General features: G+C 35.5%; 1 protein-coding gene across 3 annotated transcripts in view; it reads left to right on the plus strand.

Moving 5' to 3' along the window:
- The window catches only part of Kif18a (kinesin family member 18A), a 64,869-nt gene that overhangs the window by 13,600 nt on the left and 24,793 nt on the right, over positions 1-26,476 (plus strand). For all 3 annotated transcript variants that reach the window (XM_075961674.1, XM_075961676.1, XM_075961675.1), the window contains exons 4-12: positions 1,002-1,106; positions 1,719-1,829; positions 4,176-4,373; positions 7,262-7,438; positions 8,653-8,727; positions 8,936-9,045; positions 14,837-14,999; positions 19,370-19,534; positions 23,575-23,696. In XM_075961674.1, coding sequence (XP_075817789.1) covers positions 1,002-1,106; positions 1,719-1,829; positions 4,176-4,373; positions 7,262-7,438; positions 8,653-8,727; positions 8,936-9,045; positions 14,837-14,999; positions 19,370-19,534; positions 23,575-23,696 — 1,226 coding nt within the window. The remainder of the gene's footprint in view (positions 1-1,001; positions 1,107-1,718; positions 1,830-4,175; positions 4,374-7,261; positions 7,439-8,652; positions 8,728-8,935; positions 9,046-14,836; positions 15,000-19,369; positions 19,535-23,574; positions 23,697-26,476) is intronic.

The following is a 26,476-nucleotide window of genomic DNA, read 5'->3' on the forward strand; positions in this document are numbered from 1 at the left end:
AGTCTTTAAAAAAGAAATTCTCAGGGGAACTGGCTTTCATTGACAGTATTCATTCTACATGGTTGGTTGAAACAGGCAAGAGTAATTGGTATACATTAGACAAATAAGATCTAAAAGAAAGTGTCTGCTAACTTCAACAAATTTATTACATTTTTAAAATGATGTTATTATTGAATATAAAGACATACCAGAAAAAGAAAAAAAAACCATGTGAACTACTAAAACATGGAAAGAAATGGCAGTGCATACACACCTACTATGTCATATTGTAGGAGTCTATGTGCATTTTCTTTTTTATGCTTAGGATCGTATCTGGAATGTCATGCATCTTAATAATGCAGAATGCTCTACCAAAAACTTTATCACCAGCCAAGAAAAAAAAAATTTTTTTTTAAAGGTCTGGTTTTCTGATTTTCCTTAAATTTTTTCAGAAGTGCTGTTATTTTGTTTGCAAACGCTAAATGTACCTTTACTAGATTCGTAAAATGAAGTCAGCATATTATTTCTAATTATTATTTGTACAAATCTCTTTTACATGATCCTGAAGTTATAAAATTAAGGTGTGTGCTAAATGTAGGCCATAAAGAATAGCCAAGCTCCAATCCTTATTCTGTTGTTAATTTTATAACCATGGGCAAAGCACTCAGCATCTTAGGTGTTATATACACAGTTCAGATGAGGGAGACTAATACTAATTGTATGTTAGACTGAAATTGAAGGAGTAAATGACATAAATACACCTGTTTCTGACTGGGTTTTTGTTTAACATTTAGTCTCTAAAGTTGGTATAATTTGCAGTGGTGAGAAAGCTGGCTTATCTTTATTTTGTCAGAGTTGTCAAATCAGGAATTAGTGGGTGAGAATATAATAGCACCAGTTTTAATATTCAGTTGTAAACTGACATGATCAAAGTGTGGGTTTGTACATCATCAGTCAACAATGTTCATGTGAGATAATCAGTTAGTTAGACACCACTGTATTTTGGTTCTTTTTATTTTAAGGTATATAATGAACAAATTCGTGACCTCTTGACAAATTCGGGACCACTTCATGTCCGGGAAGATGCCCAAAAAGGAGTCGTTGTTCAGGGTCTCACTTTACACCAGGTATGCTTATGAATGTCTTTTCTTTCTGGTAGAGTAGCAGATCTGCAGGTTTCCATTTCTACCACTTTGACTCGACTGTGTTTGAAAAAACAAACAAACAAACAACTAATGAACTTAAAGACTAAAGTGAAATTATAAGGGATCTAAAACCCTGAGTGATTTTTTTTCCCAAGGTCACAGAGGTGCTTACAGAATAGATATCAGAACTGAGGATAGCCTCATTTTACTGAATTTTATTGACTATTCTTGTATCATCTTCTTATGAAATAATTGATGGATATTTTTCCTGCTAAAAATCTGGCTGAAAATTTATTATTCTGTTAAATATGTTTGTATTTTTATCTCAGAGACTATATTTTACCTCTTATTCTTATATAGCACCAAGTACTAAGGAGATGATACAGAGTCAATATTTATTAAAGAAGAAAATTATATTTAACTTTTAAAACTATTGTTGAGTAAGTTTAATAAGGGTCTGGTATTTAGCTCAGTGGTTGAACATTTTCCTCATATTCATGGGGCCTAGCATTTGAGTCTTTAGCACTTAAATAAAGGTTAGTTGAAAATTTAAAGATAGATTACTAAATATTTTTTTGCTATTTGAACTCCTAGCCCAAATCCTCAGAGGAAATATTACAGCTACTGGACAGTGGAAACAAAAACAGGACACAGCATCCCACTGACATAAATGCCTCATCTTCTCGTTCTCATGCTGTTTTCCAGGTACTGGGCCTTTAGACTATTATTCTTAAGTTGGAATTTAAAATAAAGCCAAGTTTATGAATAATTTTCATATGTTGCAGCAAAATCTCTTCTATGGGTAGCTCTGTTCCTCAGCGCTTCTTTAATTTGCAGCTTTTGTTTACAATTATACTTTGTTTTAAGACATAATCTCATTAAGTTGACCAGGTTGACTTTGACGTCACTTAAGTAGTAGTGGCCAGCCCTGACTTCAGTTCATTTTACCCCAGACTCCTAAGTCTCTGAGATTGTTGGCACTGTGACATCTTGCCCACTATTATCACTAATAGTATATTCCATACAGTAAGTACTAAGATGCTTTTCCCAGCACACTTTGTTCTTGAACATGCTTCAGCATCAAAAATATTTAGAATTGAGATGACATGCTTCCAACACATGGGTTTCTATTTTTGTGACGTGCAGAATTTCTTGAAAGTAAAGAATATTAAAGTAGAAATGGGAGATGCTTACCATGTAATCAACTGCATTCCTTAAAAATGATTCAGTACTGCATTGGAGAAAGTGTCCACAAAGATCCAAAGTTGCAGATATTAGTATTCATTATTGTTTGTAGTTTTTGGTGCTTTTTATATCCAGATGATTATTTATGTAAAGTTTTACTGTAGATTATGTGTTGTTTGTTTGTGTTTCTTATGTATGTACTTAGTTATGGGTGTGCCATGGTGTATGTGTGGAAGACAAAGTTCTATGGGGAATCAATATTCTTTCCACCATAGTTGGGTCTGTGAATCTAACTCAGTCAACAAGTGTTGGAGGAAGGATGCTTGTTGGCCCCCCCCCACCTTAAACCCTGAAATAATCACACAGAAACTGTATTATTTAAATCACAGCTTGGCCCATTAGCACTAGCTTCTTATTGGCTAACTCTTACATATTAATTTAACCCATTTCTATTAATCTCTGTATTGCCACATGGCAGTGGCTTACTGGCAAAGTTTCAGCATCTCTGACTCTGGCGGCGGCTCCAAGGCTCCTGACTCCAGACACTGCCCTTCTTTCTCCTAGCATTCAGCCTAGCTTTCCCTACCTACCTAAGTTTTGCCTTGCTATAGGTCCAAAGCAGTTTCTTTATTCATTAACCAATAAAAGCAACACATAGGATAGACAGAAGGACCTCCCACACTAATCAAGCTTGGCAGCAGGTAACTTTTACCCTCTTACTGGCCTGTGAAATTTATCTTCTCAAGAAGTAACTGTTACAATCGAAAATGTTTATATCAAGCCATTCAGATAGTTTCCATTCAGTAGTTTCTCTGATCTTTCCTCTTCCACTAATATTTTCTTTATCAAATCTTCAGAGAAATGTTTATGACAATGAAATTTTGCTAGAATGCATTATATCTTTCCTATGTCTTCATCTCTTTCACCTGTCTTGTTTCAGTTGAAGTGTACAAAGCAACTGAAGATGGTTATATAAGGGAGGTAGCATACCTACCATACATGAAGTCCAAATTTTAAATCTTCAGCACGAGTTAAACTGAGTACATTGGCTCAGACCTATAATTCTGGTGTTTCGGAAAGAAAAGATTCTGAAGTTCAAGGTCATCCTTGACTAGTAAGCTTGTAGCCCATGACCACTAGTCTAATAAAAGAAGTTGAGTGGAATATACCTTCCTGAGCTGCTGACATACTTGAATTGATCAAATTATAAATAGACAGTTATTTTCACTCATAGGGCTGAAAGATTCAGTCTTCTGTCAACTGGTCTTATATCTTTGGAACCTATGGTGAAGCAAAACATAATTGAATGGGGTGTTGCTTACCTTATATTCTGGATGTGAAAATTAATAGAAATAAAGAAAAGCTAGCCTTCTGTTATTTCCTTAAAGGAAATGCCACCTTGATCCAAAAACCTACAACTTGCTGCCCTCTTTGCTTTTTGTGAAGTGTAAGGGAAATATCATATGCCCAGGTTGTTCTGAAACTCAGAATCAAGTGATCTATCCACCATAACCAAACACACACACACACACACACACCACATGCACACACCCTTCCCCACAAGTAACCTGTACTACATATAGACCTATTAGGTTTTCATCTAGTGATATTAAGGCGGATAACACAGTTAACAAATGGGCCCTTGGGGCAGCCTTTAGTATCAAAACTCATATATACAAGTCTTTATTTTCATATTTTTCTTGACTTCAGTAATTCTGGTACTATAATTATCAGACAGATAATACATTGTTGTGATGGCTTTTAAAAGAAGAATGACTTTTTCTTCATATGTATGTTTTTTAATGAAACATTTCTTTAAATTTTATTAAATTTTACCCTTATTTTTTCCCTGTTCTATAATTTAAGATTTATTTGCGACAACAGGACAGAACAGCAAGCATCAATCAAAATGTCTGTGTAGCCAAAATGTCACTCATTGACCTGGCAGGATCTGAGCGGGCCAGCACTTCTGGTGCTAAAGGGACACGATTTGTAGAAGGGACAAATATTAATAAATCACTTTTAGCCCTTGGGAACGTCATCAATGCCTTAGCAGATACAAAGGTAGGTACTATATGTTTACTTGGTAAATGTTTCAAAAAATAGTTTCTACAACATGTGGTGAATGAGATCTTAAGCCTAAGTGACTCTGAGCTATCTAATGGTGCTACATGAGTGTCAGCGTCATTTTATGTTTGTTGTTTTGAGTGAGAGAAAGCATTTTGTGGTACTTTATGGGATTGAACACAATACCTCGCATGTGCAAGGGAAGTACAACTGCCTCTGGTTGTCTTTTAAGACCAGATCTCAAATGAGTTGATTAGTCTGGTCTTGGACTTTAGCCCCCTGTTTCACTCTCCACTAGCAGTAATTACAGGACTGTTCCTCCAGACTCAGCAATGTTTGCTTTTTTTCAGTCACCGAGCTTTGGACTTGATTAAGCAAATGTTCAATGATCACTAGGCAGCAAGAATGATAGTAAAATTGACATGAAGATATAAAAAAAAAGTCTTTTGAGTAAGTCTGTCTAGTTAGTATTTTATATAATATACTGTAAAATTGAAGTAATACAAAAGAGTTAGGAAGGAAAAGAGGCTTAACGTCTGAAGTGTAATTATGTAATAGGATATTTACTGAATGCTTTGAAGCATTTAAAATGTTTTACATGCACTGTATACCAGAAGTACTTACTAGTATACAGTATATTTGACAGTATATTAAGTTATTTCTAAAATGTGGTAATTGATGCCAGAACAGACTTAAAAACTTTAGGTCGTGATGCACACCTTTAATCCCAGTACTCGGGAGGAAGAGCAGGTAGCTCTCTGTAAGTTCGAGGCCAGCCTGGTCTGCAAGTTCCAGGACAGGCTACAAAGCTGCACATAGAAACCCTGTCTCAAAATTACAAAAAGAAAAAAAAAACTTTAGGAAAATTACTGTTAAATTGTTGAAGGTGTTGTTATTTTGATTCAGAATAATGTATTTTAAAATGATTAGGAAGACCTTCAAGAGAGAGCAAGTTACTAAAGTTACATGACCATTGAAAAAACTGCATGTTTTACATTCAATGTTGAACACTCAAAGATTTGCACGTAGTAACTTAACTTTATTGATTTGTAAAGTTAAGCCATTAAAGTAGAGGGTGTTTGCCATAATTTCCACTTCTCTAATAGGAAAGTTATATGATGATAGCATTAATAACATTAATGAATCTTTATATAAAATTTGTTCTGTTAAAATGAGAACTGTATTTTTAATATATCTTTTTAATGAAATATATATTTTGATAAACTTAAGTATTTAATGAAATATTTTATTGCATTTATTTGTGTGTGTTTAGTATGTGTGAGCATGTGGTCTCTTTATACACTTGTGGAAGTCAGAGGTTTGATTACATTTATTTTTTGGTTAAATCTCTTTAAAAATTAATCGATTTTCCTGCAAAATTCAAGATGTTATTTTTTCCTGCTGTGTAGTACTCCATTGTGTAAATGTACCACATTTTCCTTATCCATTCTTCGGTCAAGGGGCATTTAGGTTATTTCCAGGTTCTGGCTGTGACAAACAATGCTGCTATGAATATAGTTGAGCACATGTCCTTGTGGCACGATTAAGCATTTTTTGGATATATATCCAAAAGTGGTGTTACTAGGTCTTGAGGAAGGTTGTTTCCTAATTTTCTTGAATTTTGCAGGAAAATGGATGGAGCTAGAAAACATTCTGAGTGAGGTAACCCAGACACAGAAAGACAAATATCATATGTACTCACTCATAAATGGTTTTTAAACATACAGCAAAGAAAACCAGCCTACAAATCACAACTGTAAAGAACTTAGACAACGAGTACACTAAGAGAGACTTAACATAGATCTAATCTACATGGGAAGTAGAAAAAGACAAGACCTCCTGAGTAAAATGGGAGTATGGGGACCTTGGGGGAGGGTTGAAGTGGGGAGAGGAGAGGCAGGAACAGGAGCAGAGAAAAATGTAGAGCTCAATAAAAATCAATAAAAAAATTAATCAAACTGGTTTATAAACGACTCTTGTATCCAGGTAGATTTAGATTCATAGAAGAGTTGATAAGATGATGCATATTTCTTAATCCTACTTCAACTTGATATGCCATGCCCTGTTGATACTCATGGGAGGCTTGCCTCTTTCTGCACAGAAACAGGAGGAGTGAATTGGGGGTGTGTAGAGGTTTGAAGGGAATGGGAGGAGAGGAGGAAGGAGAGAGTACAGTCAGGATGTAAAATAAATCAGTGAGTTTAATTAATTTTAAAAAATTAGCAATTGTGATCTGACCAAGCAATTCAACCTCTAAGAAACTATCCTATGAGTGTATGTATGCAAAAATGTTAGAGTAGTCAGTCCCTAGTATATTGAATAAACAATGCTAACATGATGCCCTATCAATTTTAGAAAGATTGTCTGATCTACAACCATTGGTGGGAATAATCACTTAGATTTTTAGAGGATGTATTCTTTTGTGTTGTTGCTCTTCTGTGTTATAATACCTTTATAAGTGGCTAATAAACAGGAAACAATCCTTATTTCAAAGAAAAATGGTGATGCCCATCTTAAATATGTATCTCATGCCTAGTTTCCTTGTAAGTTTTTGGTTTTGGGGGGTTTGTTTGTTTGTTTTAGTTGTTTCCTTGGGGTGTTTTGCTTTGTTTTGGAAATATAATCTTGTTTTGCCATCCAAGCTATGTACCAAGAAAGTGGGATTAGAGGCACTATTGCCACCTGTCATCTATTGAAATATCTTTAAAATGTCACCTTTAGCTGAAAAATCATTCTTGATCATTGTTTTGTTGTGAGATTTGTTCTTAGAGATGTCAAACACCAGTGTTATCATTGGACATTGCTTAAATTCCTCTAGTGAAATAATTGTCACTTTTTATTTCTATGTGGAAAAGGATATAAGAATTCTTGTTTTGTTCTTTCAGAGAAGGAATCAGCATATTCCTTACAGAAATAGTAAGCTTACTCGCTTATTGAAGGATTCTCTTGGAGGAAACTGCCAAACTATTATGATAGCTGCTATTAGTCCTTCCTCTTTATTCTACGACGACACTTATAACACTCTTAAGTATGCTAACCGTGCAAAAGACATTAAATCTTCTGTAAGTGCATTTACTTTGTCTTGGATATATGTTATTCTTATAACTCTAATTAAAGTCTTAATTATAGTCGTTTTTGTTAATGATTTTTGACAATATGAGTTAGAAATGTCCTTCCTAGTTGCTGAACTTTAACTTAGTCACACTTTTTCTGTCTTGATTACTTATGCAGTAGATGTTTTTATTCGTTCTAGTGGGTGCTAGGGTAGTCTGGTGCCTTTCGTTAGTCTTCCCATCATGGCAAGTAGTGTTTGGATAGCACCACAGAGTAATTAGCCATGAATTTGATATATTTAGATTTATTTTTTATTTAATGTAATAAATGTTTATGGAAAATATTGCAATTTATCTGAGCACCTACTAATAATACATACCTTCGTTTATAACATTCTTTGCAAATGAATTTTCACATATATATATATAACATTGTGCTAAATCAAGGAGTCTAACATAGACTATTTAGGGAAATGTTCTTTGCCTGAATTTTGGGACACTTTAAAAAACACACAAGTGAAACATACCTACTTTAAAACTACAGAGATTTGGATTGAGAGATCTCAGTTAAATTGATATGCTGTCCCCTTGACTACTCCCTTTCCTCTTTAAGTGTCTGAAGATGAGCAGTGTGACACCCTTTGAGAAATGTCCATATACTATTTATATAAAAGGCCAAACTATATGAGTGTACCAAGATTTTCACACATTTTTTATGTTTTTACTCCAACCGATTGTGGAGTATTCTAGCTTTGTTTTTTATACTCCACATTACAACTGTGTGGGCCAAAGCTTGAAGCAGTTTAAGTACTTGATTTTTAACTTTCTTAAATAAGAAATTTCTATAATAAAAACTGTGTTTAATTTTTTCCCCACTCATCTATAAATGTGGAGGGGGTCATACTGTTGTAGAAAATATGAAAAAGAGTAAAAATCTAGTATGAACTCTAGCATAAAACAGAATTCTGAATTTCTTAAAAGAACAAAGAAAATGGGCAATTTTATATTGTGCATAAGTACTTGAGGGTATTTTTTTCAGTAAATCAATTTGTTTATAATTTCATATACATGTGAACCATGTTCTCTCATCACAAATTGTAAATTATGGTCATAATTAAACATGTCAAAAAGACAAAATTAGTGGAACCAAATTAATGAGATACAATCCACATTATGCTGTGTTTAGCTATGTGATTATAATCATAGTTTCTATCTTTTGGCAGTTGAAGAGCAATGTTCTTAATGTCGACAATCACATATCTCAGTATGTAAAGATCTGTAATGTACAGAAAGCAGAGGTATGTACCCTGTTCTCAGTGATATAGTCATTAGCTGTATTTCTTCCCTTAAGGGATGCTTTATTCCTTACTATCCAAAATTTAACACATTTTCTATTTTAGTGGAAATCTGTTTTATTTTATTATTTATAACTGAACTTTTGCTGCAGCCATGTATGATGGAGACAAATAATTTGATTTGTATTTTAATTAATGTTTTCTCTGCTAGATTTTAAGGTTGAAAGAAAAACTAAAAGCATATGAACAGAAAGCCTTGACTGACAAAAATGACTGTGAAAAATTAGTACATTCAAACACTCAAGACAAAGAAATTGAAAGGTAAAACTTTTAAGCCAGCTTTTGAGAAATGTATGGTTATAAAATATAGCCTTACATTAATAATAATCCCTTCTTGTTATGTATTATGTATATATATCTAACTATATACACTCAGTTGTATTCATAAAATTAATTGTCCTTCGTATTTGACACTTTGAAAAGCACTTCTTTTGATTCTATAGATACAAAAATCAAAAGAAAGGTCTAGTTTCATCATGTGTGAAGTTAGTTTATTTTGAATGGTGCTTTTTTGGCATTCCTACTTGTATAGTTTTATGAAAATAAGATATTTATATTGATTCTATATAGATCTAATCACCTATTAATTTTAAATTATTGTCTGAGTGAATGTCTTAGTGATGTAGAATGATAGAATTTTATTTCCTGTTGAAGATACCCCACTATCTTTCTTCTACCTCTCAAATTTATATTTCTTGGTCTGTTTCTTCTATGATTCAACTTGTAAACTTGTCATCAGTGATAGAGGAAAAAGTCCTTTTACATACTATGCTATTGACTGCTGTCATTCTGCTTTTCTCCCTAAACTTTATTTACAGCTTGGTAGATTATGTTGAGTTCTAGAGTATTAATTTCTACCTGACCACTAAAGCACTCTTTTTAAAGTAGAATTAAAAGAGGTATTGTTTCCTTGATTACAGAGTGTAGTAAGACCTCTCATATTTAAATTATATTGAAATTGTGTGTGTAGGAAGGTAGGTGGGGATACATTAGGAGACAGCTTATTTTTGCCTTCCACTGTAAATTTTAGAGATAGTACTGAGGCCTTTGGGCTTGTCCAGAAAGCACTTTTACCCACTGAGCCATCTCCGTGACCCAGAAGTATTAGGCTCTGTCCTGTATTCTCACACTGTGCTATTTTACAAATATTACATATAATTCTGACAGTTATTTCTGTTAGTAACAGAAGTCAATTTTCCGTATCTCCTTAGAGTTCCCTGTATGCTGTTGAAGTGAAAGCGCACTAAATGTCCTTGTTTTTCCTTCATGGTGAAATTGTTTAATCTCATGAATGACCCATTATGAAATTAAACTGTTTAATTTGTAATATAAAATTTTAATTCCATGCAATTTTTCTCATCTTAAAAAATACTTAAGTGTTTCTTTGTTCCTCAATTATTCGTTTGTTTCTTTGTTTGTTGAGGCAGGGTTTCTCTGTGCAGTACTGGCTAACCAAGAACTTGCTCTGTAGAGTAGCCTGGCCTTGAACTCAGAGATCCACCTGCTTCTATTGTTTAACTAAAAAGGAAAGCTTTAACATAGAAAAATTACATATAACAAAACAGGTATCGAGCAAGAATTACAATTATAATATTTCTATCTACCTAATCTTATCATAACTGAGAATTACTGTAACTATTCTTCAACTCCATCAAAGACTCCAGAAGGATATAATATTACCTACGTAAACAGGAAGTGCATTGTAAGCAACTTCCAAAACTCTAGAATTGACAGAGACATCTTGCTGCCTGGACAATCACCCAAAGTTTTTCTGTACCATTGGGGCATCCGTCTTCAGCCTACAGGCCCATAGTATCTGGCAGACTTTTCCATGAAGCAGGAAATTTCAAAGACAGGTCTTCTGTATCCTGCAGAATGTCTGACAGACTATTTCTTGAATCAGGAACCCCAAAGGATCGTCTCACCTTTAGGCAAGTTCAGCAGTCATTTCTCTCTCTGTGGGTCCTGCATGTTCAGTTCACACAGCGTACCAATCAATCAGTCCAGGCAAGAGCAGTTTCTTGCCCAAGTGGCTAACAAACTCCACGAGGAGCCTCTTCAATACCCATCATACTCTTGAAGTAGATTGGTGCTGCCAGGAACAGATGTGTCTCACTGTCGTGAAAAGTCCTAAATTCTTTAAAACATTTTAAATGCCATATTCTGTAGTTTTTCATGATTTAAAGATTATCTAACTGAAATATATTTCTATATATATAGAAAACCTAACTAACATCATTATAAGCTTGACTATTATAGATGATTATCTATTAACCTATATTTCTTAGTTATACATTACATTTTTGAATGAGCTAGACAAACACAATGCCTTAATTAAGGCCAGAAATAACAAATGCACAGTATAACAAATTGACCTTAAGTTTGTACCAATAAACCAAGATCCATACCAATACAAATCTCTATAACATATCTCCCTTTAAATGTAAAGAAACATTTAAAAACAATATTTGGAAATTTGGACATAGTTCTCTCCAAACTGCTTCCTGCTTTTTGTTGGATGAAATGGTTTTTTGGGAGTGTTCAAAGCAATGCTTCATGTGGTCTTGGTCCATCAAACCACATTAGTCTGGTTCTCATCTTCTGCAGAACCAAAAGCAGAACCTCTTTTCCAAAGCAACAAATCCTTAGACCCAAATTTTGGAATGAAGATAGGTTGCTGTAGGTTAGCAGCCCATACAATAAAATGTTTCTCTGTACTTAGCTCTTTCACAGTCAAAGAATTCAAAGAAAGCTCAATAATACACATAATCCAGACTCTCTTTGTATTTTCCATCTTTATGATTTCTTTAATCTATGACTATCTGCACTCTGTCTCTTTAAAGACTTTGTTTTATTTTTTTTAAACAATTTACCTCTTTTTCAACTTTCTATACTCTTCTTTTCTCTCCCAAGCCTACGTATTTTTATCCAACACTAAGACCCACCTAGAGGTCTTTTTTTGTCTGAAGCTGTCTTTATTGCATATCTGTAATCCTGTTCTAACGAGGATGACATCTTAAAATGCTAAATGCTTCCTAAAACCCTAAGCGTCAGCATTGCTAGCATATATACAGCCCTGCCTGCTTGCTCCACCCTGTCCAACATCGACGAAGTCCGTTCACTGCCTCTGAAATTGCCCGGTGGGAACATTCTCACCACCTCAACTCTGATAACCAGTTGGCCCATGCTGCTACCAGGTAACATGCAGCACGCTGACCATATGCCCCATTAAATGCTTAGCCTCCTGAAAGAGCCAAAGTTCAACTACGTGACTTTCTTTTTTGCTACTACTGAATCAGGAAGACCTCTCTTAAAGGAGCTGTGGCATGCTGCCAGCAAAATGCTGGCTACCAAGAAGCCGTGCTTAACTTTGTTCTTTTGTGTCTAAAATTACTTTTTAAGCTTTCTCAGATTTTTATGTAGATGTAGTTACCCATGTTGGTGTGCCAATTTGTTGTAGGAGGCTGCTCCTTTGTTTCCAGCCACTTAGACCTGAAATAATCTCTCAGAAACTATATTATTTGCAAGACTGTTTGGACAATAGCTTAAACATATTGTTAGCTAGCTCTTACTTCTAGAATTAACTCATCTCCATTATTTTATATTTTACCATGAGGCTAAGGTTCTAACTGATGGCTTGCATCTGTCCCTGGGAGGCTTCTCTTCACTCTGCCTTCTTTCTCCCAGCATTCAGTTTAGTTTTCCCCACCTACCCCTGTTCTGCCTGCTCAGGCTTTAGCCAGTTTCTTTATTAACCAATGGTATTCACAGCATGCAGAGGGGAATCCCACATCATGCCTCTGCCTCCAGAAGGAATTGGGATTAAAGACATGCCCTACCACCTCCCAGTCCTCATTTGTTCCTATCAAAGAAAACTTCTACTTTGTTTTAATATTCTAATTGATATTTAATTTTGTTAGTTAAAACATAACAATAGTACTAATACCATACATGTTTCTTGGAAATTAAACTATCAGTTTTCCAATACTGGAATGATTACTTTTATAAATTTGTTGTCATTAACCATGTGTAATTTGCCAGTTAAATTGTAGTCCCAGCTACTTCATTTCTGAGGCAGAAGGGTTGCAGTTTCAATCAAGACTGGAAACTTCGGATGATAGTATCTCAAAATTGAAAGCTTAGACACAGTTATAGTGATATAACTCATGAAGGAGTGCTTGCCTATCCAGTACCACAGTTCTGGTGGAGGAAAGAGGGTGGACTTATAAATTAGGAAAGTTTTTTGAGTTGTTGGTTTTAAATCATTCAACTCTCTCTCTCTCTCTCTCTCTCTCTCTCTCTCTCTCTCTCTCTCTCTCTCTGTCTCTCTCTCTCTCTCTCTCTCTCTCTCTCTCTGATTGTTAGTTGTGTCTGAGGGGGTGTCTGTGTGTATATGTATGTGCACATAAGTGCAGGTGTCCAGGGAAGTCAGAAACATTGGATTCCTCTGGAGCACAGACAGTTGTTATCCATCCTAAATTTTGGTTTTCATAAAACTTCAATAACATTTTTGTGCATTTTCTGAAGACAGTGGAAAAATATGCAATATTTTCTGGCTCTAAAAGTTTTGTAGCGGCAGTATACTAAAAAGAATCATAAAAAGAAAATACAATTTTTTTTTTATAAATAACAGTTGTAAAACTTCTCCTGTGGCTATCCCAAGGAAGTGGTATGATATAATTCCCTGTGTCCCATCTAAAAAAAGTAATGCAAATTTTGTTTTCTAGTTAGATATTCTAAATGACTGGAAAATACCTACTACTCATTCTCTTAGGATTTACTTCTGTTTTGTTTTTTTAAAGATGCTACCTAGAAACACTTGATAATGATTACTTGCTTTCCTTAGTAAGCAGTAAACACCCAGTAAAATGTTTAGACCACAGAATTACAAACTTAACAGTATTCAACTCCATCCTTGAATCAAAAAGTTACAAAAACTAAGATACTGTTGTCTTGGGGTATAACCTAAAGATAACATCAATTTATTTATTGGCAGTAGCATTGGTGTCATAGAGTACTGTGCAATCACAATATCCGCATTTGCATCCTATGAAATATTCCATCATCTTAACAAACTGCAGTGCAGTCAATGTACTGTGGTTTATCTTCATTCCCAGGAGAGTTTCATTAAGAACTACTAATGTAAATTGGTAGTACCTTTACCACAGATCCTTACAGATATTTCCAATGCCAAAGAACATTTATTTCTAAGTGCACAAACTTGGTTTTATTTTAAAGACTTTGTAATTAATTTTCTTAGATAATTTTGCCTGTGTCAGATTTTTGATAAGACTGAAATATCATTGAGCCCAGTTGTTCTGTTAGTTAGAAGTTGCCAAACTAGGCATTTCCTCAATTTTTCATAGGATTTATTCAGTTTTGAATCGTTGACTTCTTGAGTCTAATAAATTCGACAAATTAGATTCTTTATTTTGCCCTTTGGAGAAGGAAACCACAACCTCATTTCTAGGTTTGCCACGTTGTTAACTTGGATGTTTTGGGTCCTGCCAGTGTCAGTTGACTTTTTGCCAAGCTGTAGGGGGTACCTAACCGTATGGTGTATTCTCACTATAATAATCTTTGAAGCTAAAACTGGTTCTCTCATTTTCCCTAGGGGGCCATGGACATACCATATGATAATGCCCCCTATTGCTTTTTCTTCGCAGTAAGCCAACACCAAACAGCACGTGATGCTCTGTTGCTAATAGGACTGTGAGAATTGTCACAGTAAAGATCCATGTTACCGTTCTTTGCATTTTTGCTAAGCTTTAAGACTACATATGATAAAATGCAGTATCTTATTATCAGAGGCCTTGTGATACCCAAATATTTAAATAACATTATTTTCTTTGCAGGAGAAAAAAGCCTACAGTAGTAAAAATTAAAAGTGATATTCACTTCTAAATATTTTTGTATAGGAGAAAATTGTTCTCACCTACCTACCTACTATTTATCATTGAGTATAGTCTGAATGATGTATGTTATTTAAGTAATCTGTATATTAGATAATATAAATTTAATGAAATATAATTGTGTGCTTTATTTTTGGTAGATTTCAAGAAATTCTAAAATGCTTGTTCCAGAATCGAGATGGAATCAGGCAAGAGTATTTGAAGTTAGAAATGTTGCTTAGAGAAAATGAACTGAAGTCGTTCTATCAACAACAGTGCCATAAGCAAATAGAGATGCTGTGCTCAGAAGACAAAGTAGAAAAGGTACTTCACCACTTCGTGTCTAAACTTCAGAGAACATGGAAATCTAATTCCTGAAGTTTGATAAGCACCATTTTTTACTCACCCATTTCTGAAAAGTTTAGAAATACTGTGAGAATCAGAGGACACTCTAAAAAGCAAACTTTTAGTTGCATTTGTTCCTTTTTTGAGAGCATGTGGGTCCTTAGGGACAGAAGCAGCCTGTGCAGTTGTAGGTGACACTTTCCAACTTAGGCCAAGAGGAGAGTTTCTGTTATTATTCCGAAAACCGTACTTTATCACTAATCTTGATAGGCACTTCTACAAGATCCTAATAAAGCTCTAACCAACTTTTAGTATTTTCTACTGTTGTTTCTGCATACGGTGGTGAGCTATTCTCTACTACACAGACCACTCTTCACTGCCCTACCTTTGATTTGAACCACTAACAATGCACTGACTTGAAAATAAGAACCTTCTAATACAACTAGAAAGGTCAGAGATCTACACCCCTTCATGATATGGAAGAAAGGGCTGTATCAGGGGGAAAGGGCAAGGGGTAAGAAAAAATTGTCTTGTCTGAAGATTTATTAATGGTTTGCATTCCAAAATGGTTATGGTCCAAGCTTTAGCGAACTATATATTTTCCTTAGAAAATGCCTAGAGTTGACATATAGCATGGCATCAAACCAGTGCTACCTCTGGGAAACCTAGCAAAAGCCATGCAAAACTACCCTAAGAAATAAACCTTAACATTCACTGTAGGTAAGAGTCAGCAGACTTAACATATAAGACAGAAACTCTGAGAATTTAGACACCACAGTAATCCAGTTTAAACTAAAAATGAAGTATTCAAAAAAGAATAGAAGACAAAAAAACATTAAAGATAAAGATACTACCAATGGCGAATACCTAAATGTGAGGGTCACAACATGAGGAAAGCAAATGTAATTTTCAGAAATTATTTATTCTTAAAAATCTCATATTATCATACAGTACCAGCAATGCTTAAGCGGTATTCACTTAGTTGTCAGAAAACCCTGAAATATTTAATAATCTCCTTTCTAAGCATGGCCAAGGGCAAGTCATTTTGTCAAAAATAGTATACAACCATAGGTAGTTTAACCATGGTTTAAACTCTTGTAAGCTAGTGCTAGAACTTGTACTTTAGCTCTGCTTTTTTGCATGGTAAATACTACAAAATTCAGTATTTCGAAACTGGAAAACAGGTCTAAGAAATTCAAATGATGTATAACATAGCTAACATGTGGACAAGATGTTCTCGACCCCAGCACTTGAACTGACTCCTCCACTTTCAGGAAGGACCCTTCCTTCTTCAGTGAAACCTACCTGGAAACTTTCAGAGAACTATCCCAAATGCTTTTATCTTAGGGCAGTGGTTCTCAACATATTGGTCTCAACCCCTTTGGGAGTCAAATGACCCTTTCTCGAGGGTCGCTTAAGACCATCTGAAAGCACAGATATTTACATTACAGTTCATAACAGTAGCAAAATTATAGTTATTAAGTAACAACAAAATTAAATTTTGGTTTTGGATCACCATAATATGAGAAACTGTATTAAAGGGGCACAGCACTAGAAAGGTTGAGAACCACTCACTGTTTTATGTTCTTCTAAATCCTGCAAAATTGATAATCAAGACTGTCACACCATAGTAGTGGTGGACTTTGTATGTTTGTTTATTTGGTTTTTTTTTTTTGTTGCTGTTCCTTTTGCTCAAAGCAATATTGACACCTAAAATTTCAGAATCACGTTTTCTATCTCAAGGCCTGTTGTTTTCTGAACATTTGGTTCATTGAATATATAAAGTTCTCTCGATCTCAATGGAGAAAGGAGCCACCTTTATGTCCTGAAGACCAGTCACCATTAGGGAATACATTTGATGAGCCTTAGAAGTCAAATCAGAATTGTCCTTTTTGAATTTCAAGTTAGATCCATTGTCTTTATGTTCATAGAATACTTGTTGCCCACATTTCTGGAGTCACAATAACATTTATTTGCAAATGTTAAGGCATTGTAGATGTAATTTAGCCACTAACCACAAGCAAGGATAACTCCTTTAATTTCATTTTTTTAGAAGATAAAATTACTGAAGACCCATTGAAATTGACTTACCTGAGTTGTCACACTTTTTGAATAACAGAAGAAAGTCAGAATGCCACATTGCCCACTTCCTGCTCTATCACTCCCTACGCTTCAAGTTTTGGATCCTGGTCTACCATTAAACTTGTCTAGTACTTCAAAGACCTTTGTTTATTACTGGACTTAGTGTATTAGAGATTGCTAATGTAATTTACAGAAATTGTTTTCTTATAACTATGAAGATAATTGATTATTTTCCAAAACAAAAGACAGCTTGTGGGAGCAACAACATTGTTTTAAATCCTTCCAACAATATGCCTGTCTACACAAAAGATGTATTCTCTTATCAGCTTCTATGATTTTCTGTAGTGACCTTACACCTCTGTTAGCTCCTGGAAAACTCTTACCCTGAAGTACCATTAGGAATTTAAAAGGCTGGCTAGAGAGGTTTAATGTGGTTAAGAGCATTTGTTACTCTTGAAAAAGACCTGGGTTAGTGCGGACAATGAGGACTACAGAGAACTCAAGAACAATGGCAATGGGTTTCTGATCCTACTGCACGTACTGGCTTTGTGGGAGCCTAGGCAGTTTGGATGCTCAACTTACTAGACCTGGATGGAGTTGGGGGTTCCTTGGACTTCCCACAGGGCAGGGAACCCCGATTGCTCTTCGGGCTGATGGGGGGGGGACCTAATTGGAGGAGGGGGAGGGAAATGGGAGGCGGTGGGGGGAAGAGACAGAAATCTTTAATAAATAAATAAATTTAAAAAAAAGAAAAAAGAAAAAGAAAAAGACCTGGGTTCAGTTTATAACACCCATGTGGTGCCTGACAACCAACCTTAACTCCAGTTCTTGGTGATCTTAAGGCCTTCTCTGACCTCTGTCCACACCTGGACTGCACATCGTGTGTGTTCTCACATCTAAGCATACGCATTCAAATAAATCAGTCTTTATAATTTTGTAAAAAATTAAAAATTATTTTGACCTAGTAAGTCCCCTGCAAGGACCCAGGCATCTTCACATGAAAACTGCAGGTGCCCAAAAGTTGTCCAAAGTTAAAGACCCCTGCAGTGTAGCATTTGTTGTGTTAGCCTTTGTACCCCTTCAGTCCTCTTTTGGGAGAAGATAAGGATTTTGTTTGTTTAAGCCACAGTTTTGTTTTGCTAAGGTCTTGCCATGAGAAAAAAAAAATCATTTATCATATGATTAGAGAAATGGCAATGAAGAACTCAGAACTTTGATGAGAATGACTTTGCTTATCAATCACTATCCCTGTCATTTGACTCTAACCTCCTGTGAGTCTGTCTTTCCTTGAGCATTTTGTTTTTCCATGAAAGCAAGTTAAATGAGATGTATAGATATCTAGAATCTGTCTGTAGCTTAATAGCTATCACACTGGCTTAACGCTAAATATTTACAAGCTAATATCATCCACCAAAATGAAAATGCTCTTATTTGCTTATGTTATCTGCCTGAAAATATTAATAATTAGTAATTTTTAGAAATGCTAAAAATAATGATTAATTACCTAAGGAGGACAGGGTCTTTGACCAAGTACACACAGCTCTGCTCTCTTTGTGGATGCCCGTGCTCTACTTCAGAACCAGCTACAATGTTCCTATCTCTGAGGACTGATTTTTTCAGGTATACCCATCGTAATGGCAATTATTTAGTTCAGTGTCCATTGGCAAATTACCAAGGCCAAGCTATTCTGACCAATGGCTCCTGTGTTAGCATGCATAGCCTTTGGGCTAAAAAATCAGAAGACCAAATCTGACCAAAAATAGTCATGAAGATGTAAAATATCAAAGACATTCAGAGTATCCATTGTGGTACTCAACCTGACCATGGGCAATGTAAAGTATTGATATATACTCTGGCTCTTTTTTCTCTGTCATTTAGAGCAGGCAAATTAAATCAGCAAAACTTTTTTTTTCTTCGTATCTTTTCAGATTGGAGACAAGAACAGAGTGTGCATGCTTTTTTTTTTTTCGAGTAAGGAAATCATGGAATTTATCTAACCTTATATGAACTTTACAAATGTATCATGCAAAAAAAATGTTATAGCTTTCCATTTGACCACTGCTTTTCTTAAAGCTATAAATTCAAGGTGTAATTTTATTAAATGACTCACAACTGATTTGCTATTTTGCTATGATATTTTAATAGGGAAATAGCAGAAGGCCTTAACATATTGTATTATCCCCATATAAGAAAATATGACTTTTTGAGTGTTGTACACATCAAATATAAGAATTACATATATTAGTAAATACATTGTTGTGTTTCAGGCCACTTGCAAACGAGATCACAGACTTGAAAAGTTGAAAACTGTTCGCTGTTTCCTCGAGAAAAAGAAGGAAGAGGTGTTGAAACAGTTTGATGAGAATACTAATTGGCTTCAGCGAGTGGAGAGTGAAATGAGGCTCTTGGGTCAAAATGGTGACATTCCAGAGGTACAAATATGTATATATATGTGCTCAGATTTAATCTTAAAAACTGCGCTCCTTAAATTTCTTGTGTTTCTTGAGTGAATATCTTTCATGTAACAACTGCCTCCCTGCTTCTCTGGGATTTAATTAATTCACTTTTCTGTTTTAATGACTGTGTCCTTAATTCACTAATACCTCATTGGTTTGTGGTTTTTGCTTTCAGAAGGGTCAATTTACTTTTAAGTGTTTTTTAAGTAAATGTCCTATATGAAGTAACTCTTAAGTTAGAATTAAGCAAGTGTGTTAAACTGGTTGAGGCTGCATCATCTAGGCCTGTTACACTTTTCCACTCACAACCTCTTTTCACCTGAGAAAGTTTTCTGCGATCCTGAATATATAAGTATGTAATAGATTTACAGATCAAGAGTTTACAAATTACAAATAAAGGAACTTATTATAAAGTAGTAGTTCTTTTGTGAGTGAGAACGTGTCTGTATGTCTCTGTGTGTTTATCTTTATGGTTTTTTTTTTTTTTTTTTGGTTTTTTGAGACAGGGTTTCTCTGTAGCTTTGGTGCCCGTCCCCTTGTAGACCAGGCTGGCCTCGAACTCACAGAGATCCGCCTGCCTCTGCCTCCTGAGTGCTGGGATTAAATGTGTGCGCCACCACCGCCCGGCCTGTGTTTATCATTTTTTAAAGACAAAATCAAATTTGAGTACTGATGAAATAAATGGTCATGTTAATAGGGCAACTTTTCAGAATTCATCGTTTTGTTTTGTTTTAATTATCTGGAATAACGAGAATGTTACCTTTTTATAATGGATAAGTGCAATGTGGCAGAGGTTTACTTAAGGCCACTTTAGAAATGATTGGAAATTATTTTGTGATCACAGCAAGCCAAAAGTCATTTACTGATGTTTTATGAAACTCAATCAACATCTCAAATAGTGGCTGGTAAAAATCAAACATAGCATAGTAAAATCAAAAAATACAGAAATTTAATACTTTAGTTGCTGAGGAGCAAGTCTTTATTTTCTCTAAGTAAGCCATTGTGTTTCTGTAGAATAGAAATCTTTTATGTACAGTAAAACAGTACAATTCTTGCATTCACTAGTCTTGAATTAGAGCAAGTGTGTTTTCAGGCATCTTTCATTGACATTAACCAGTGCAGAGTGCTATGTATTAAGGGCCAGTTTTACAGTGAAGTTGTGATTCAGTATAAGGGTACACAGCCCAAAACACATCTCCTACTTACATGTTTGCTATTGAATTAACTTGTGATCCTTGTGTGTTCAAAACCTTTTACTGTGGCTCTATATTCTCAGCACCCATATTCAGGTGCATGCCCCAGTATGAAAGTGCACCCACCAGTTAAGAAGCTGGGAAGTGAATAATTATGTTTTAAACTTACATATTCATTTAAAAATTAGCTAAAGTATTTGTATTTGTAGCATATTGCTTGCCTTTTTCAATGTTGTAATGTTTATAAAGTTATTATCATTTGAGTTCTTGTAGTGAATTTAGTTTTTTAATACGTTCCCATATAATCTTTCAGGTAATCTAGAATTTTTGTTTCTTGCTTGCTGAGAGATCTGTGTAGACTTGGCTGGCTTGGAACTCAGTATTAGGCCCAGGCTGGCCCTGAATTCATAAAGATACACCTGCCTTTGTCTCTCCAGGTCTGATATTATTGGTGTCTACCCCCCAGTCTGCCTATCCCAACATTTCTAGCAGTATTTTTGTACACCAGACTGTGAGCCATTACTTTTTAGTACTTTATATATTTCATTATAAATAGCACAAGAAAGGTAACACTTTCTAGTTCTACCACCTAGCTCCTTGTTTTATTTTTGTAAGATGTTTCACAGCTGAAACAATTATCTAGGCATAAGCACTTACTTCTTGTATAAACAAAATGTGAGCTGACTTCACGGAGGGACTTACCCAAGGTCCTGCAACTCATGGGAAACACTACTTTTAAATTTGAAATGAGTGCTGATTTCATTGTGTGTGTGTGTGTGTATTTCATTATGTACTTTTTAATCATATGTCTTTATCCAGCAGTACCACAGTTGTAATTCAGACTACCACCCCTCCACTCCTGTTATCATATTCTAACACCTGGCCTTTCTGATTTTTATCTACTCCAACCAAACTAAAAGTTTGAGCACTAACGCCGATAGTATCACTCTTCAGTGTCCTGCCCCTACTGTAAGCTATGATGGCTGACCAAACCTGGCACAACCTGGCACCCTGTTTTTCTAAAGCTTACTATGCCCTACCATTGTACTCTCTACTTCAGTGGTTAGCTGACTTGTACTTCTTATACTGTGGTCTTCTCTTCAGATGTGATCCTTGGTATACTGAGACAAGAACACACTAAAATTACAGTCTTGCTTTTCCTAAGGCCATCTACCCAGGATCTATGATGGATTGGGTGGTTGCAGAGGATGAGCTAAGGAGGAGCTGGGTTTTATGGTTTGGTTGTTTGTTGTATTGGGAAGGCATTTGGGATTCTTTGGAAAACATGTTTACACACTTACTTAAAGTTCTAACTGAAAAACTATAAGGAGATCAAGTAAGATGAATCAGTTCAGCTCTTCCACGTTAGTCAAGTAAACTGATCTCCATAAAGGCCATGTATTTGGCTCGAGCTGACATTTGTTTCAAGACTGAGCATTTCCCTAAAAATCAAATGACTCATAGGTCAATCCTCTAGACATATCCTGGTTCCATAAAAAAGTGGCTTTATCCAAAATACATGATATATTTCATGAAGTATAAAGGTGAATTATGTAAATGAATTGTGCTGGCTAGCTTTATGTCAGCTTGATGCAAACTAAAGTCATTTTAAAAGACAAAACCTCAGTTCAGAAAATGCCCCCACCAGATCGCCTTTGGGCAAACCTACAGTATATTTTCTTGAATCTCAAAGTAACATTTCCTAGTAAACAGTGGTATGTAACGTATTTTATATGTAACAAGCATGGTAAAGAGATTATATTTCTTTGTCACTAGTAAAACATTAACTCTTTATGTATCCTTTTAGTCTTGAATATAATAAATTTGATAATTATAAAAAGAACCCCAACCGACCCCCCCCCCCAAAATCTAAATCTGTACTTTACACAATCCATGTTCAGCTGTAGACTAGAAAGGAGTGTGAAAAATAATTGAAATGGAATACCAGTTTTTTTTCCTTTAACTCCAGGCATAGCTCTGTTTATTAAATTGTAGCTTACCAATCCAAATGTCCCCAGAAATACATATCATTACACAATTAAAGATGCTAAAACTGCTGGGGTATTTTTTTCTTTCATATCTCTCCATATCCTCTGAGCTGATCCGTTTTTGTATTTAGAATTTAGTAAATTTCAGAAAAAAAGAATAAATTGTAAGTGGTAAATTAGAGGGCACCTGACCCTAAACAGAAGAACATTGGGAAAACTGATATTCAAGAGACTTTTTTATTCTAAGATGAAGCTTTTAAGAAGACTAAAAGGGATGAGAGAGAGAGAATTGTGCAGCATGCAACTCAGCACTGGTCTGTATACGGAACTAACTAATCATTGTCCATCCTCGGATGAACCTTACCTTCGAGTAGAAATGCAACTGCACAGTGAATAAATAGCATTCTTATTGGTCAGTACTGTCGCAGTGTTGGAAGATAGAGATTGTCCATCTTTAAATGTAGTGCTCAAGGAATGCCTCTTTTAGTAGTAGCATTTAAGTAAAGACTTCTAGCACAACTGTTTTTTCACATATTGTAAACAAATTAGATCAACAAAGAAGCTGTTGTCATAGTATGCCTTTTTCGAGATGCCTAACATTTATTTTTCAGAAGAATATTAAACTCTTACCTTGTTGCTAAGTTCTAGGCTATCTAGTTTTATGTTCAGGTTGACACAAACTAAACTCATTTAGACAACAAGATTTCTTATTGTCTAAAATTTTCAGCATGTTTTTTTACAACTTTAAAAAACTTGGTGTCCACATAAATAAGTTACATTAAAATTAGACTAATTCTTTAAAAATCTACAATACATTTTTCATTATTTTTCATAGATACTCAGTAAAGATCTTCATTGTCACCACTTTCGGCTCCAGACTAGAGACCTAAAAACACAAATGGAATACATGAAGGCTCTAGCTTGTCTCCAAGAGCGGCAGCACAGTCAGACTGAGGCGTAAGTACATGGCATTGGACAGTCTACCAATCTTAATGCTACAGGAAATCGAAATTTATCTGAAAAGGGATTCATTAATTTGAATTGTTGGTCAGCATCAAAAAGCACACAGGCAGAAACATTGAGAGAATGTGAAGGATGTGGTTCTTTCCTAATAACTAATTATTTATAGTACTTTGTAGTTTTTCAATGAATTTTCTTTTCTAAGATTTTGGATTTTGTGCTAAAAAAATTAAAACTGCTATTAACACCAATTAGATTAGATAATTTTTGGTTATTGGTAGTTCCAAAATAATTGGGGGGGGGGGTGCCTTCTCAATCATCTACCTTCTGCACTCATCCCTCATCCTAGTCTTCAGTTGAAGCCTGGGTCCCATATCCAGTGCCCAGTAGCCGAGTCTGGACCAGGAAACATATACTGTTTGCCAGCCCATCCTTCTGTAGTCACATGAGACATGCAGCCACAGAAAAAATCCATGTACTCAGATCTTATTACCATTACTAGCTTTTAAGGAGCATCAGGTATCTCAATTATTTTATAATCTTTATTATTTAAATAATTTTCTTTACCAGTTTCACACGTGCATCTTCTCCCATCTCAGTGCTGTCTTCTCTCCCTTCTTCCCTATGACTCACCTTTTTACCTTCCTGTCTTTTTCTGTTTTCTTTCTTTTTGTTTTGTTTTTGGTGTGTGTGTGTTGTTATTTGTTTGTTTTTCTCTTTTATTTGGTTTGGTTTGGTGACCAAGCAAGTTTAACCAGACCCACCTATATGATTATTAGTTTGCAGCTATCCATTGAAGTCTCCTGGGCTCGGGAATGGTTATACAACTGAAGACAGTGGTTCCCCCTTTCCCAGCTTCTGTGTTTTCATCAGTAATTCACCAGTAGCCTATAGGGCACCTTGAGCCCTTCTCCCTTCCTCAATTGATTTTTGACAGGGCCTGTCTTGTGTGTGCCTAATGTTGGTCACCGCTGTTTTACATTCATGGTTGCTGTGGCTGCACCAAATCTAGAGGATGGTATTTGCAGCACTCACCCTATCTTCCAGCTCTGAGATGCTTTCAGGCTCTTCTTTCATGATTGCTGAGCCTTGGAAAGGGTGGTGTAAATGCCTCTTTTTACTGCTGAGCCCTCAGCCATCACTTTTCCTCAGCATTTTTGCTGGCTAGGAGTCTCCAGATTCATTATTGTTCAAAGCAGAGACTTCTCTGATTAAGGTTAATAGTAGCGCTTTTTTTCTTTCTTTTTTTTTCATGGGTATAAACATAGAAATTTTTAAACAGTTAGATGTAATCAGTTTATTCAACAGTACTGAGTTACCCACTTGGCCTTTGACTTCCCCTGGCATAGGTATTAACCAGGCTTCAGTCACAAGCATGAATTCAGTCCCATGGATTGTGCTTCAAATCTAGTCAGTTGCTTACCCTTTTTTTAATAATAGTTTTTCATTTATTTTCCATCCCCATCCCTCCTCTCCCCATGCCCCGTCCCACCCCACCTTCTACTTTTGCACAAGTTGCGCCACATCTTGTCCACAAAATTGATGGAGTTTTGCTTTGGTTTTTGTCCTAATGGGTTCACAGCTGATAAAACCACTGATACCTTTCTCTACAACGTTAATAGCATTCTCCAACATTTACATTCCAGTAAATAAAAAAAGAAAGAGTATTTTCTGCTTACATATGAGCTTCCAAAATGAAGCAAAAATAAAACAAATAATTCAAACAGCAATAGCAGTGAATCAGCACTAAAAAGTCTCTCAAATAAAAATCTCCCAGGACCAAGTGGTTTTACTACAGATCCTATCAGAGCTTCAAAGAACTAATACCAATGCAATGCAAAATGTTCCATATATGGAAAAGGAAGGAAAGCTTCCAACTGTATTACCCTGATAACAAAACCCAGAAAAGCACACACATGTTACACACTATTATGATGAACACAGATGCAAAATTTCTTTATGTAATACTGACATACTGAACTTAAAAATCACATCAGATAGATTATTCATCATGATCAAGTTAGCTTCATTTCAGAGATTCAGGATTTCTGCATATATATAAATCAATAAATACAATACATCATAAAAATGGACAGGAACCACAGGATTATCTTCAGAGACACAGAAAAGGCCTTTGACAAAATCCTATGTCCTTTCATAGCATAAATCCAAAGAGTCTAAAGATGCATAGAGCACACCTCAGCACAATAAAGGCTATATTTCACAGACCTGTAGCCAGCATTGGACTAAATGGAAGAAAGGTCACATAATTCTCGCTAAGATTAGAAATAAGATAAGGGAGCCCAATCTTTTCACTTACACTAATTACAGTGCTTGAAACCTTAGCTAGGACATTAAAACAGGATGGAGTGCCAGGTGGTGGTGGTGTACAACTTTAATCCCAGCACTTGGGAGGCAGAGGCGGGCAAATCTCTAAGTTCAAGGCAAGCCTGGTCTACATAGTGAGTTCCAAGACAGCAGGATTGTTTCACAGAAAACCCTTGTCTGGAGAGGGGGGTTGACACTGGAGTGGGGGTGATTAAAAATAAGTCAAAGTTTCCCTACTTGAAGATGATACGATTCTATATTTAAGAGAACTTAATGGCTTCACTAAAACCTCTTACAACTGCCCAATGCTTTGCAAATAGTGAGGTGCAAAATGAACACAGTGATACCGCAACCTTCCTGTAACTCCAGTGGCAAATTTACTGAACCAGGCAATCAGGGAAACAGTCCCATTCACAATAACATTAAATAGTAAATAAATAAATGCTTGG

Source organism: Microtus pennsylvanicus, chromosome 2, assembly GCF_037038515.1.
Source record: "Microtus pennsylvanicus isolate mMicPen1 chromosome 2, mMicPen1.hap1, whole genome shotgun sequence".
Classification (NCBI taxonomy): domain Eukaryota; kingdom Metazoa; phylum Chordata; class Mammalia; order Rodentia; family Cricetidae; genus Microtus; species Microtus pennsylvanicus.